Source organism: Pecten maximus, chromosome 9 (assembly GCF_902652985.1).
Source record: "Pecten maximus chromosome 9, xPecMax1.1, whole genome shotgun sequence".
In the NCBI taxonomy this organism is placed as follows: Eukaryota; Metazoa; Mollusca; class Bivalvia; order Pectinida; family Pectinidae; genus Pecten; species Pecten maximus.
This window is the reverse complement of record NC_047023.1, coordinates 5,336,790-5,351,914: the sequence shown is the minus strand read 5'-3', so window position 1 is coordinate 5,351,914 and position 15,125 is coordinate 5,336,790. Positions and strand designations below refer to the sequence as shown.

Genomic DNA, 15,125 nt, shown 5'->3' with positions numbered 1-15,125 from the left:
GACTTCAATATTTACAGAGGTAAAGTACTGTTACGTGTATGCTGCGTACTAGTTCTCTGGCTAAGACGACCTTCGACAATTGGAACCAGACGGTCTGAGTTTTTGAGCTAGTGGTTGTCGTTGTGACAGCTACCTAGTGGCCTAGCCTCTAAACATAAGGCTTTGGAACAATGGTAAACTGTTTCCACACTTATTTTAGCAAAGTGGACAACTTTTTGGGTGTTATAACTCGAGCTACTTGTCCATTACTAGGACCAGTTTGAGAATTCTGTGTGGTGACCTGTTTGAGAATTCTGTGTGGTGACCTGTTTGAGAATTCTGTGTGGTGACCTGTTTGAGAATTCTGTGTGGTGACCTGTTTGAGAATTCTGTGTGGTGACCAGTTTGAGAATTCTGTGTGGTGACCTGTTTGAGAATTCTGTGTTTTGACCTGTTTGAGAATTCTGTATGGTGACCTGTTTGAGAATTCTGTGTGGTGACCAGTTTGAGAATTCTGTGTGGTGACCTGTTTGAGAATTCTGTGTGGTGACCTGTTTGAGAATTCTGTGTGGTGACCAGTTTGAGAATTCTGTGTGGTGACCTGTCTGAGAATTCTGTGTGGTGACCTGTTTGAGAATTCTGTGTGGTGACCTGTTTGAGAATTCTGTGTGGTGACCTGTTTGAGAATTCTGTGTGGTGACCAGTTTGAGAATTCTGTGTTGTGACCTGTTTGAGAATTCTGCGTGGTGACCAGTTTGAGAATTCTGTGTGGTGACCTGTTTGAGAATTCTGTGTGGTGACCAGTTTGAGAATTCTGTGTGGTGACCTGTTTGAGAATTCTGTGTGGTGACCTGTTTGAGAATTCTGTGTGGTGACCAGTTTGAGAATTCTGTGTGGTGACCTGTTTGAGAATTCTGTGTGGTGACCTGTTTGAGAATTCTGTGTGGTGACCTGTTTGAGAATTCTGTGTGGTGACCTGTTTGAGAATTCTGTGTGGTGACCAGTTTGAGAATTCTGTGTGGTGACCTGTTTGATAATTCTGTGTGGTGACCTGTTTGAGAATTCTGTGTGGTGACCTGTTCCGAGTAATAAAGGTGTTACAACTCTAGCTTCTTGCCCATTTCCAGAACCAGTTCCTGCATGGCAGGGTCCTGAGCCCAGTTAATACCACTGCCTACAATGACAGCCTGTAGGGTATTACGGACTATTGTGATCTTCTGCAGACTTTTGTCGAGTTCTTCAAGCAGTCTGAAAAAGAAAACCATGACAATTTAGTTTCCAAATACAATGATTTTTTTTCAGAATATAGAGAGGGCCTTCTTAGGTTTTAGCTGTTGCCTAAAACCTCTTTATTGATAATTCTCAGAACGGTCACTCTTTAGATCCAATCATGCAAAACAGTTTGCGGTATTTCTCAAGTTCAAACTTTTGTTTCAGTCTCATTAATGAAACCATATTCCAAAATTGATGTAAACTAATTATCTAATACTAACGTCAATCCTGTCTATAAAAGCACTTCGCATGGGAGCAACAAAGAACTACCTTTATAGACATGTGGTATTATATGCATGTGGCCTTTATAGAGAGGTAACCTTAATGGACAGAAAGGTGACCTTTATAGACAGGTGACCATTACAGAAAGGTGACCTTTATAGAGAGGTGACCATTATAGAAAGGTGACCTTTATAGACAGGTGACCATTACAGAAAGGTGACCTTTATAGAGAGGTGACCATTATAGAAAGGTGACTTTTATAGAGAGGTGACCATTATAGAGAGGTGACCATTACAGAAAGGTGACCTTTATAGACAGGTGACCATTACAGAAAGGTGACCATTATAGACATGTGACCATTACAGAAAGGTGACCTTTATAGACAGGTGACCATTATAGACAGGTGACCGTTATAGACAGGTGACCATTATAGACAGGTTACTTTTATAGACAGGTGACCATTATAGACAGGTGACCGTTATAGACAGGTGACCATTACAGAAAGGTGACCTTTATAGACAGGTGACCATTATAGACAGGTGACCGTTATAGACAGGTGACCATTATAGACAGGTTACTTTTATAGACAGGTGACCATTACAGAAAGGTGACCTTTATAGACAGGTGACCATTATAGAAAGGTGACTTTTATAGACAGGTGACCATTACAGAAAGGTGACCTTTATAGACAGGTGACCATTATAGAAAGGTGACTTTTACAGAAAGGTGACCTTTATAGACAGGAGACCATTACAGAAAGGTGACCTTTATAGAGAGGTGACCATTATAGAAAGGTGACTTTTATAGAGAGGTGACCATTATAGAGAGGTGACCATTACAGAAAGGTGACCTTTATAGAGAGGTGACCATTACAGAAAGGTGATCTTTATAGAGAGGTGACCATTACAGAAAGGTGATCTTTAGACAGGTGGTCTTTATAGATTCTTCTATACAATAAATTGTTTTTCATATGTTACTGAAACCTATGTGGACAAGTTCTTGCTATATGTAGAGGTGGCCTTAAGGGCAGGTTCAAAGGTATATCAAAAAGTCCATTGATACCAGCTAGAATTTGCCCCCTTTACTGCCTGGGCAGCATCAAAATACCCTGAGCATCAAACCCATTTTATTGATTTAATGAAAGTTCAGAGGATGAATTACCTGGTAATATTACATCCATGGCTATATATATGAAGTTTTGCTTCCTGAGCTAGAGAAACAAAATCTGGATTATCAGTTACAGAGACTAGTTTAGACCAGAGGATTTGTGTTTTCTTAGACAAACAAATCTGGGTTATCAGTTAGAGACTTTAGACAAGATGACAAACAAATCTGTATCATGTTTGTGTTTGTTTTGGCTGTAATCTGTATCATGTTTGTGTTTGTTTGGCTGTAATCTGTGTCATGTTTGTGTTTGTTTGGCTGTAATCTGTGTCATGTTTGTGTTTGTTTTGGTGTAATCTGTATCACGTCTGTGTTTGTTTGGCTGTAATCTGTATCATGTTTGTGTTTGTTTTGGTGTAATCTGAATCACGTCTGTGTTTGTTTGGCTGTAGTCTGTATCACGTTTGTGTTTGTTTGGCTGTAATCTGAATCACGTCTGTGTTTGTTTGGCTGTAATCTGTATCATGTTTGTGTTTGTTTAGCTGTAATCTGTATCATGTTTGTGTTTGTTTGGCTGTAATCTGTATCATGTTTGTGTTTGTTTTGGTGTAATCTGTATCACGTCTGTGTTTGTTTGGCTGTAGTCTGTATCACGTTTGTGTTTAAATTAGATTTTTTATATGATTTTTGTTGTCATCTGACAGTGAGATACTGACTGCTGTGTCTCCGGGTCCTGGTTGTCCGTAACCTTCGGATTCTGTCGATCCTGGAGAGCTTCCATATCATGTCTGTTTGTCCCCATCTGATCTGAAATTAAACAAATTTAATAAGAACTTTCTCCCAAACTGGCAAATATTACTACTCAATTTCTTCATGTGTGATTGCTTGCTTGATATTTCAACTGTCTCAGGACTCAGTAAAATATCTAACAAAAATATGGCACCAGGCATAGATGTGATTTAATTCAAAAAGTATACTTTACAGTATACTTAGCTGTGTTTTCTCCAACAAACATGTACATGTAACCCTGATAAATACTATAAGCACTATATGTACAGCTCGGCTAGAGAGAACTTCTCTTTAGCTCAATCAGTTGATCATGAGCGTAAGACTAAATAGCCAGGTTCAATCCCTAGCGAAGACATTTAAATAAATGGAATTAATCAAGCACTCTGTTACACATAAAATGTCTTTTTATGGAGTCCAGATAACTTGCAATAAAACTATTCCATGGGAGATAACTGCAGTTTGATAACTTGTGTGTGTACTCATGATTTATTGGGACAACCTTTGATACTAAGTGTATGAAACAGGCAAAAACTACAACAGCCTGGTAAATAATGTATGTACAAAGTAACAGAGAAGAAATAAAAGAACGATAATTTTGAATGTACTAATGTTTGAAAACTCATTAATCTTGATAAATTTGTGATTGCTACTGTGAAGAAAACTCCAGAATGGGAGAACACCTATTGTATTAAAATGTGTGTACTTATTACAATTAGTATTGATCATATGAGTTCTAGGAGAAAACAATTAAATGGGCTCTGTATACCTAATTACCTTTAGGTATCCATATGAAACTGAGTACTATAAGTCCCATCATACCTTGCATTTATTAAGCATTGATGTCATTTTTTTTTAGTTTCATCGGGGTATGAAACAAATTTTGTTTGCAAACTGTATGAATCCGCATAGCGGATTCTTACAGAAGTTTGCAAACAAAATTTGTTTCATACCCCGATGAAACTAAAAAAAAATTGACATCAACGCTTATAATTAATTTTTGAAAATGATTTTCTAATTCAAAACATGTTTTATGTACAATTTTACTGGTTTTAAATGGCATTCTTTTTCTCAAATCAATACGCAATGTCAATTGTCGTATTGTGACGTCACATTTTTTTCGCGCCATTCTCAGAATTTCTTTCATAGAAGAATGAAAAGAATTTTTCGACCAATCACATTTGAGTATTTACCATGAAAACAAAGAAAAATTAATCATTCTATAATGAGATTAAAATGATTCAAATCCATTTTTTTTCTCTTTTTAATGTCGATGTTGTTTTTTTACCTCATTTCCTTTTATAGTATGTAGAGAAGCATCAAAACAGATTTTATTCAATTACACTTCCTGATATCAAATGTTTTGACCCTGTCTTATCTACAAGTATCTCTTTATATTGTGAATTTTGAAGTAAACAGAAAAGCTATTGGTTACAACAAGCAACTGTTAACAAATACCATCAACCAATCAACACCATCAACACCATCAACCAATCAACACCATCAACCAATCAACACCATCAACACCATCACCCAATCAACACCATCATCCAATCAACACCATCAACCAATCAACACCATCAACCAATCAACACCATCACCCAATCAACACGATCAACCAATCAACACCATCAACCAATCAACACCATCACCCAATCAACACCATCAACCAATCAACACCATCAACCAATCAACACCATCAACCAATCAACACCATCAACACCATCAACCAATCAACACCATCAACCAACAATACACCACACCCAATCAACACCATCAACCAATCAAACACCAACCATCACCCCAATCAACACCAGCAACCAATCAACATCATCAACCAATCAACACCAGCAACCAATCAACACCATCAACCAACAACACCGTCAACCAATCAACACCATCAACCAATCAACACCATCAACCAATCAACACAACATCAACCATCAACCAATCAACACCATCAACCAATCAACACCATCACCCAATCAACACCATCAACCAATCAACACCATCAACCAATCAACACCATCAACCAATCAACACCATCAACCAATCAACACGATCAACCAATCAACAACATCACCCAAATCAACACCATCAACACCATCAACCAATCAACACCATCAACCAATCAACACCATCAACCAATCAACACCATCAACCAATCAACACCATCAACCAATCAACACCATCAACCAATCAACACGATCAACCAATCAACAACATCACCCAAATCAACACCATCAACCAATCAACACCATCAACCAATCAACACCATCAACACCATCAACCAATCAACACCATCAACACCATCAACCAATCAACACCATCAACCAATCAACACATCAACCAATCAACATCCATCAACCAATCAACACCACAACCAATCACACAACCATCAACCAATCAACACGCATCAACACCAATCAACCACCATCAACCAATCACAACCATCACCCATCAACTACGATAACCAATCAACACCAGCAAACCAATCAACCAATCACCAGCTCACCATCACACGATCCAATCAACCAACGATTCAACCAATCACCAAATCAACCAATCAGCACTCACCAATCAACACCATCAACACCAATCAACAAGCACCAACCAATCAACACCATCAACCACATCAACCAATCAACACCATCAACACCATCAACCAATCAACACCATCAACCAATCAACACCATCAACCAATCAACACCATCAACCAATCAACACCATCAACCAATCAACACCATCAACTAATCAACACCATCAACCAATCAACCAATCAACACCATCAACCAATCAACACGATCAACCAATCAACAACATCACCCAATCAACACCATCAACACCATCAACCAATCAACACCATCAACCAATCAACACGATCAACCAATCAACACCATCAACCAATCAACACCATCAACCAATCAACACCATCAACCAATCAACACGATCAACCAATCAACAACATCAACCCAAATCAACACCATCAACCAATCAACACCATCAACCAATCAACACCATCAACACCATCAACACCATCAACACCATCAACCAATCAACACCATCAACCAATCAACACCATCAACAAATCAACACCATCAACCAATCAACACCATCAACACCATCAACCAATCAACACCATCTATGTTTGTACAACAATGCATAAAATAACATAGAGAAATTCTGAAGCCTAACATCAAGGCTTCCAATAATAAACTTACAGCATTGATAACATCTAGCCTTGTCAGACTAACAGGCGAGGCCAGCACCAACACACTTGATATCCCTGTTCTATCCTCATACATTAACATTTTGTGAGTAATGTAATAGAATGATATTTCCAAATGGAAAAATTTGTAGTTTTCAATTTTTATTGGGGTGGTTTTGCAAGGAACAATGAGGTATATGATATATACACCTAGCTGATTTTATCTTGATCAAGAATGGTTAATTCAAAACAAAATATAAAATAGAACTATCCGAGGATAGATGATTAATAACCCCTGCACATGAAAATGAAAATTGAGCAAATGCATAGCCGGTAGTGCTGCAACGATACGTTTTATTTATTTTTTTGTTCTGTTACAAGAAATCCAAAATATTTCCAAATAAAGCATGCCATTCTTTCAAATCTAAACAGTCACTCGCTGAAAGCACTTCCGCCACCATGCTGGTCTTGGGCAATACTAATTACCCCACAGAAAACCGGAAATGGCCTGATCTAGAAAAATGCGGGTGTATCTTGAACCGAACCATGCCATTTATACAGCGATATATATATCACCCCACATATTACTGTTGCAGAACTTAAAGCAGGACAAAACTGTATCAATTTTTTTACATAAATGGGGCATAACTCTCTTAAAAAGGGGACATTTTGTAAAATTACTTCAGGGGCACGACAACTCCATATTGTACTGATCAATGCCACAAAGTTTGCCTATGGACAGACGGACAGACAAGCTGATTCCAGTTTACTCTGTTTCCTTCGACTTTATTGCAGGTGGGATAAATAAATTGTGTAGATATCTATGTACAAGTTTATTAATTATTCTTACCAAAATTCTGCTTCTTTAGCTCAACCAGTCTTTTCTTTTTGGGTTCCATTTCCTTAAATAAATAAAACATAACTAACTTTATTGAAGAGTTCAGATATTCTAAACAACAGTAAATCTGGTGGAAAAATTATCTGTTGCTTTGATATCTGAAAACCAGTGAATCTTACAACAAGCCTCCTTAACTGCTTACAAGATAACACTAATGTCTACAGTAAAAAATTATCTCATGTTTAATGGAAAAATATAATTTCTGCAAGCTGAAAGTCGAAAACAAATATATATTCTCAGTTCTGAGTGCAAAAGAAAAGAAAAGAAAAAAAAAAAAATTATCTCCCCTGTATCAAATTATGTAAATCGTAGGGGTAAACTTGATCGTATGTCAAAGTTGAAAAGAACACACAACCAACAACTGAATTCTGTCCTGTTTATGTCTGTGCAATCATGGCACATTCTAGTCATCATGTATCCCTGTCAAATTGATGAGACAGATAAAGTCACACACAAGACAGCGATCCATTTTGTGGAAGGTGTACAAACATACCTTTACATTCTTCATGATTCCACTCACAAGTCCACACTGTTTGTCAAGTAATTCCTTCAAATACCTGAAATCAATCAAAACCTTATAGTACACTTCAGATCAGCTTTACACAAACTACAGCCACATGACATGGAAGGGGCCTTATTTTGTATATGAGGAGGGCACAATGGTATGTAAACGAGGTACGACACTAACTTTGTACCGATTCTTATATAATTCCATTCAGGATATCCTTTATCTTCCACATGCATACTTTAATTTTTATATCTATTCTCTTCACAAGCTCTCAACTGACCACTGGTCACTTTCCTTTGAAAATGACCACTATTCCTTGACTTACTATGGAGATATTGTGGCAAGTACATGTAGTTGAACATACAGGGTTTCATTTTAGCCAGGTTTTTGAAACACAGGTTAAAACAGTCACGATAGAGAGTGACTCTATTGAAGATGATATTAAATACCAAGATTTTATTCTACGTTTTATAAATAAATCCTCTGATGTCAACTGAGTATACCGGTATAACAAACACTACAAATTTATCAGGCACAGATCAAGAGGTCTCTCAGGAAGTGTATTCTAATAATGCCTGGATTAATTCAGACTAAATGACCATTGTTCTTGGATTAGTCTCAGATTATGTGACAATTGTTACTGAATTAATTCAGACCAAACGACCATTGTTCTTGGATTAATTCAGACTAAATAAGATTAAATGACCATTTTTTTTTCTTACTTTATTCTAACTGTCTGCTTCTCCTTTTCTGCTGGGTCAATACCGTCTGCTGTGGACTGTTCAAATAACTGTTTTATGAGAAATTCTCCCATCTGCATCCTGTAAAAGTATCACATACACGTATTATATTATATGTATTCAAAAATTTCTATGGTTTTTCTTCATCAATTTTTTTTTTTACAAAATAACAATTTTTGAAATATTCAATCCTGGTTTTAAGACATACCTCTTAATGATCAGTTCCTTCCTATCTTTCTCAATGTATGCATCTACAAGTTTCTTCTCCAAATCTGCCAATCTACACAAAAAGATAATCACATTTGTAATAAAATATATCAACTTCAAAGAATTTTGTTTAAATGTTTGTGTTGAGTAAATTTCATGCAGTTTACTTTTATACCACATCAATAAAGATTATTAGCAAAAATCTATAAATGTTAAGAGATTTTGTTCATAAACTGACACAGAAACATGTTTTACCAGTACTGATGATGGCATCAATGGAAACAATAAATACATGTACATGTATATAAAAACAGTTACTTTACATATGCTTACACATCTGCTTTTCCACCGGTGTCTTCATCAGCAGTAGATCCTGATTTTTTATAAGAAATAAACAATGAAACATCATATATCATTGAAAATAGTTTTTTATGAAGGTTTATCAATACTGTGTTGTTATGATTGGAGATTTATCAATATTGTGTTGTTATGATTGGAGATTTATCAATATTATGTTGTTATGAATAGAGATTTATCAATATTGTGTTATCATAAACTGAGATTTATCAATATTATGTTGTTATGACATCAGACATGAAGATATACAATATACCTGCATTTTTTTTTTTACTTGTTAAGGGTTGGGTCATTTCATGCTATTTTTGAAAGAAAATTAGTGAATAGAGAATTTTCAGAAGCAAACTGCAGATGTAGGGTTAATAGAAAATATAACTTCAATTCGGAATGGGCCATTATTGACACCACGAAGCCTTGAGAATTATCCGAGTACTGAGTCTGTTCTAACCTGCTAACATCACTGCCTTGTGGTTGTCTATCTGAGCCTGAAGCCAGTTTTGTTTTGCTAGGAGAGTTGTACTCGTTTCCTGATGGTCCTCCTCAGGAGAGTCCAAGGGTGTCGAAGCCATGGGTTGCTGATGGCCTTCACCAGCCACAGGAGACACATCCATCACACGAGTCTGCTACATCGGAAATTCTCAAAGTCTGCATTAACAAACAAATAAAGACAATGAGTACAAATGTATAATGAACAATATTTAGTTGGTTCCCAGGGCTTTTTTTCACTACTTTGGGAATGGGGCCTATGGCTTTGGGATTGGGAAAAAATGCGTGGCTACAGGTGTATTGGGAAAAATGGACATAATGGTAAAAATAACAAATACATGTAGACACAAATATGGATATCTATGCTATATTTATTTAGACTCTAGAACATTATCTCTCTTTATCAGGCCAGAATAACCAATAAAATGTAGACGGGGCGGCACCATCCAGATTTTTAAAGACATAATTTTTTTTATAGATCATTCGATTGGGAATTTTAACTGGTCGGATTGGGAAAAACATCCAATTTTGCCATGGGGAATGGGGCCGAAATTTGGTCCCAAATCGACCCCCAAAAAAGCCCTGGTTCCCTAACCCTGCTTAATTTACCTTTAACACCTGCGTTGTACATGTACTATTGCAATAAACACACTAAGTAGCAAATATACCAGTAGTGGTACTATAGTACTGTTGAGCGTGGCATCTCAAGATCATTTTAGGAAAATCTGAGCCAAATCCCACAGCTGCTGGAGAAGAAGTTTGAAATGTGTTTTTCAGATGACGGACACAGTATACGTACGTGGCCATCTTGGATTATGGACCGACTTGAGAAATATCAACACTTGGTCACAAGACCATCTGAAGATCATTTTAAGCAAGTTTGAGCTGAATGCCATTGATGAAACATATGTGCCATTGTTGAAACATGAGCTATAAATGCTGCAATTTCAGCCCGAGGTGGTAATAGTTTTTTTTTATATATAAACAACAGACTATACAATGGCATATTCTGATTCATTGATTATTAATTTAATCTTACACTTGGTAGCAATGTTGTCTAGTTTGAGGCAATTTCATTAACAATAAAGCATGTAAACCAAACATTCATTGGCAGGCAGTCATTATCACATGACAGTAAACCAGCAAAAGCATGTACAGGTGAGTGAAACTGTGTTTAGAATCATCATGTAATTACCAAATAACAATGATTTATTGTATCTGACAGACCCTCCCCTAAATATCTGGAGGGGATGTTTCTTGTATCTGATGAGCTCGAGACCTCCACTATATACCTGGTGGGGATTTGTATTGTATCTGACATTTCACCCGAATGCAACACAATAAGTACAACTACAAATTCCACAGTCACACCTATGGGGGGAGTGTGCCGATACACATGCATATCGTTTAATTTGTGGTGCACAGAAACACACTAAACTATGGATACTATATATTTTCAGCCAAGCTGTACTGTATATATGAAACAAGAATGTTGATGAGGACAGATTCTCAGTAGATAAAATCAAAGGCTTACCACGTGCACTGAACCCTGAAACACAATAGTGATATACAGTTGGGAGCAAACTAAACTTGGTACCAAGTGCACTTCGTAGTGCACATGTAGTGAACAACGTAGTGCACTAGACTAAACATCGTAGTGCACTTGAGTTCACTACGATGTTAACTCCAGTGCACTACAATGTTAACTCCAGTGCACTACAATGTTAACCCATGTGCACTATGATGTGCACTTCAGTTCTTGGGTAAATGTTGTTATGAGCTATATGATTTGATGTGTTGTATATTATGTGTGCAAGTCAAGTTTTGAAGGTATAGCTACCCATGTTCGTGTATGTAGCACAATTAAACCTGACTCAGTACTAATTTAGACTTGCTGACAGAGATTTCTTATTTAGACTTAAATATAATACATGTATATTCTGTCAAAATGTCAGTCTTAACGTATAAAGGCCAGATGAATTCGATCCATGCTAGATGCAGGAAATGTGTATTTTTAATACTATGCTAAAACAATATGAAATATTAAATTCCATCTTCAGACATTCTAGTGGTTTGGTTTTATATTTATTTCATGTTTGTAAATGATGTATTAAGGAAACCTGACTACAGGTACATTCATCTTGTCAATTATTAAACTACATATTATGAGAGGATACCTATAGTTAGATAAGGTATCAGTATAATGCCTGCTATAAATGGACCCCCTTGGAGTTAATTGGGGAAACCAGCCTGATCAGGTATGACCCACACCACACAGGGTAATTAATATGTAACAGGCATGAATGGCAGTGGTCTAGGGGCCCCAAGGGCACTCGACTGGTATCAGTTTCTTGCAGTTAAGATTTTATTAGGATTTAGTGGCACTATAAAATTCATTGTGTGTAAAAGTATGTAGCTTCCCCTCAACTTAATTATTTGTTTTATATTGAATAAGCAAACAAATTTATTTATTTTCCTGAAAGCTTCACATACAATGTTATAATTATTATTCATGATATATAAATGATTAATTGATTAGGGAGTATACCTATAATTATGTATACATATTAAGTAATCTCCATTGAAAGCCATTAATTACTTGTTTGATATTAGATAAACAAACAAATTAATTTTTTAATCATTTTAGATTTCATCCATATACTAATTAGCAATACTGCATTTTGATTGTCATTTAAATATTGAAACTGAAAATTCAGTGAAAACAAAAACAATTTTGTTTACTGCAGATACAAAATATTAAACAATTGACCATGCAAGCACTGTTTACTGTTGTATACTGTTCACAGAACTGTATTAGATTGAGTCGCGTTATATAATTATGAAAACAGTTCAAACTGAGGAACAAGTTAATTTCCCTGTGGCTTCTCGGTTGTATCTTGTGCCCATCGATCTCCCCCACCAAAAAAGAGAGTCAAAGTGAATAATCCAACTTTAAATGTAAGCATTAATAAATTTGCATTCTTATTGATCAATATACGACACCCAGCGTTTACCAGGTAAGACATTCTGAACTATGATACAGGTAAAGTATTTGCTTGGTCAGGTGAGACTACAGGTGTGAGAGTAGAACAATAGGGGATAATTACAGGTAAGGTCTAACCAACAGATCAATTTTCACACCTTGGTCTTGTATGGTCATACCTGAGTGACCACCAGGTAAATTCCATGTAAAAGTGGTCAGTCAAATGCATCATTTTGTAATCAATCATTTCAGCAAAATAATAATGATAAGTAATTAACCTCCCTATAGACATTTGAAAAAAAATCATTCGTTTATAATCTTATAAATATAATAATGTAATAAGTAATGAAAAAAGTAATCAAATTATAAACATATTTGTTTTACCTATTATCTTTAAGATAAGTAGTCGATGCAGACATTTGATCTAGCATGACTGTAACTATAATTTTTGACACTTGGATTTGACCCATACTCTAATACACACAGCTTGGTGACACTTATCAAAACGACAGGTAAACTCACAAGTTTTTGTTTGGATTTTAAAAACCGTTATAATATCATCTCGAAAGCTTGCAAATCAGTACTTTTTATTTCCCAATAAAAATCAATAATTTTAACGGGGAAACTAATTTATACACTTATTAGGTACATACCATACAAATTAGATAGAGGACTGATTATATATAATTACATGAGAGTTTAGGGAAGGGGTAACCATGCATGACTAGTACAGTACCTGTACAGGTAAACCCTTAATTAAGCTTAATGCCCTTTGGCCATGCCCAGAACAGCTGGACTCCTTGTGCCAGATTCCTCGGCTGTGTTTTCACACCTTTCAACAAAATTACAATCATAATCCCATTTTGAGTGATTTACCTGGTCTGGAAAGACTATATACCTGACGGTATACAAACTATAACATTTATGTTGCATGTACAATATCTGTTTCAATGAAGGCAGAATCAATATTGCTTGATGCTGATCGATTTAATTTTAATTTCAAAACTGGTATTTTCCATGCTTCCTTATAATTATAACTAATCTTAATTTAGTGTAAATGCATGGATGTAATGGATGGATGTAATGGGTGGAATTAATGTAATATGATACCTGTATTTTGTCAGTTTTTGGGTATATTCTATTTACCAATACGTGACATGAATGTATATACATGTAATAAACATATCTGAAATAAAAGTAAAATGTACACACCATCATGAACACACACAATATACATGGACTAGTCCCTGTATATATATTTTTGAAATTTTGTTTTAATGAAACATTTATATGTTCAAGAGATTATGCATTGTACATAATGTATATCAAATACTTTGTATGTATTGACTCTAGTGCACTACGATGTGAACTCGAGTGCACTACGATGTTCACTCCAGTGCACTACAGTGTTAACTCTAGTGCACTACGATGTTAACTCCAGTGCACTACGATGTTAACTCAGGTGCACTACGATGTTAACTGGAGTTAACTTTTGTAGTGCACTGAAGTGCACTAGACTACCAAGTTTAGTTTGCTCCCAACTGTATTATTTCCTCATGCAATAGGATTTGCGAAAGACGAATTATCGAAGGCAATCAGACATTTTGTTTTCCATTTATCCTGTCTACAAGTCCTTTCACTTGGCATGATAGGATATAAGCTAGTGGGGTTCACCTAGCTAGCCTGGATTTCTTCTGATCCTGACACCATATATCTGGTGTAGGGCTATAGCTAGAGCACATTACTTTATGAAAACGTGGAATTCTCCGACACCGTTTAAATTTGGTGTCACTATGATTTTAGTGCAGAAAAAATGAAATCGGGAGCGACATATCACCAACCTTAAAATTTTTGATACATGAGATATTTATTAGCCCCTATTAGAAGATAATTTATAAACATTGTGAAGTTTTTATATGTATTTAAATATCTGTTTATACTGCAGCACTAGTGACATGTCCCAGTGTGTGCAAGTTTGTGTTCCCTGTACTGTCCTGACTATGATAAAGCATAGATAAATTGGTGTCGTATATCGATAATGTCAATGAATGAGTATGAATCGGTTAATGTTGAACAGTTGGTCATGATCATGAAGTTGAGTTTCACCTGTAGATGTGCATTAATCATTTCCACCGATTGACTTATTCAGAGCACGTAGAGTTCATAACCTGATTACTGTATTTGGGGACTATCGTTGATTCTAAGTCAGCATTAAAATTTAAAAACAAAGACGTGCTCAAATTGCAATATTTACCTATATCTACCACACACACATGCTAAGGTGAGCTTCTGTGTTTATTTCTTTTTCCCGCTTCCGTTTTCCGGTGTCGTCGTCAATGTAATGTTTGTAATGCATAAATATTTAAAATTACAAA

The 15,125-nt window shown here is 36.0% G+C and overlaps 1 protein-coding gene across 3 annotated transcripts; it reads right to left on the bottom strand.

Annotated features, from left to right (window-relative positions):
* Window positions 1-252: 252 nt before the first annotated feature.
* On the bottom strand, window positions 253-15,083 carry LOC117334187 (centromere protein H-like). 3 transcript variants are annotated; one of them, XM_033893669.1, is made up of 10 exons: window positions 15,005-15,083; window positions 9,730-9,926; window positions 9,258-9,297; window positions 8,926-8,997; window positions 8,700-8,798; window positions 7,963-8,026; window positions 7,422-7,473; window positions 3,294-3,384; window positions 1,056-1,227; window positions 253-1,005 (listed from the first exon to the last, which is right to left on the bottom strand). In XM_033893669.1, exons 2-9 carry the CDS (start codon window positions 9,890-9,892, stop codon window positions 1,077-1,079), a joined length of 732 nt encoding a protein of 243 aa, XP_033749560.1. In that variant the 5' UTR covers window positions 9,893-9,926; window positions 15,005-15,083; the 3' UTR covers window positions 253-1,005; window positions 1,056-1,076. The 3 variants fall into 3 exon arrangements, with proteins under 3 accessions (XP_033749560.1, XP_033749558.1, XP_033749559.1); XM_033893667.1 differs by having other exon boundaries at window positions 253-1,227; window positions 15,005-15,081; XM_033893668.1 differs by lacking the exon at window positions 15,005-15,083 and adding an exon at window positions 14,857-14,959 and having other exon boundaries at window positions 253-1,227.
* Window positions 15,084-15,125: the final 42 nt, after the last annotated feature.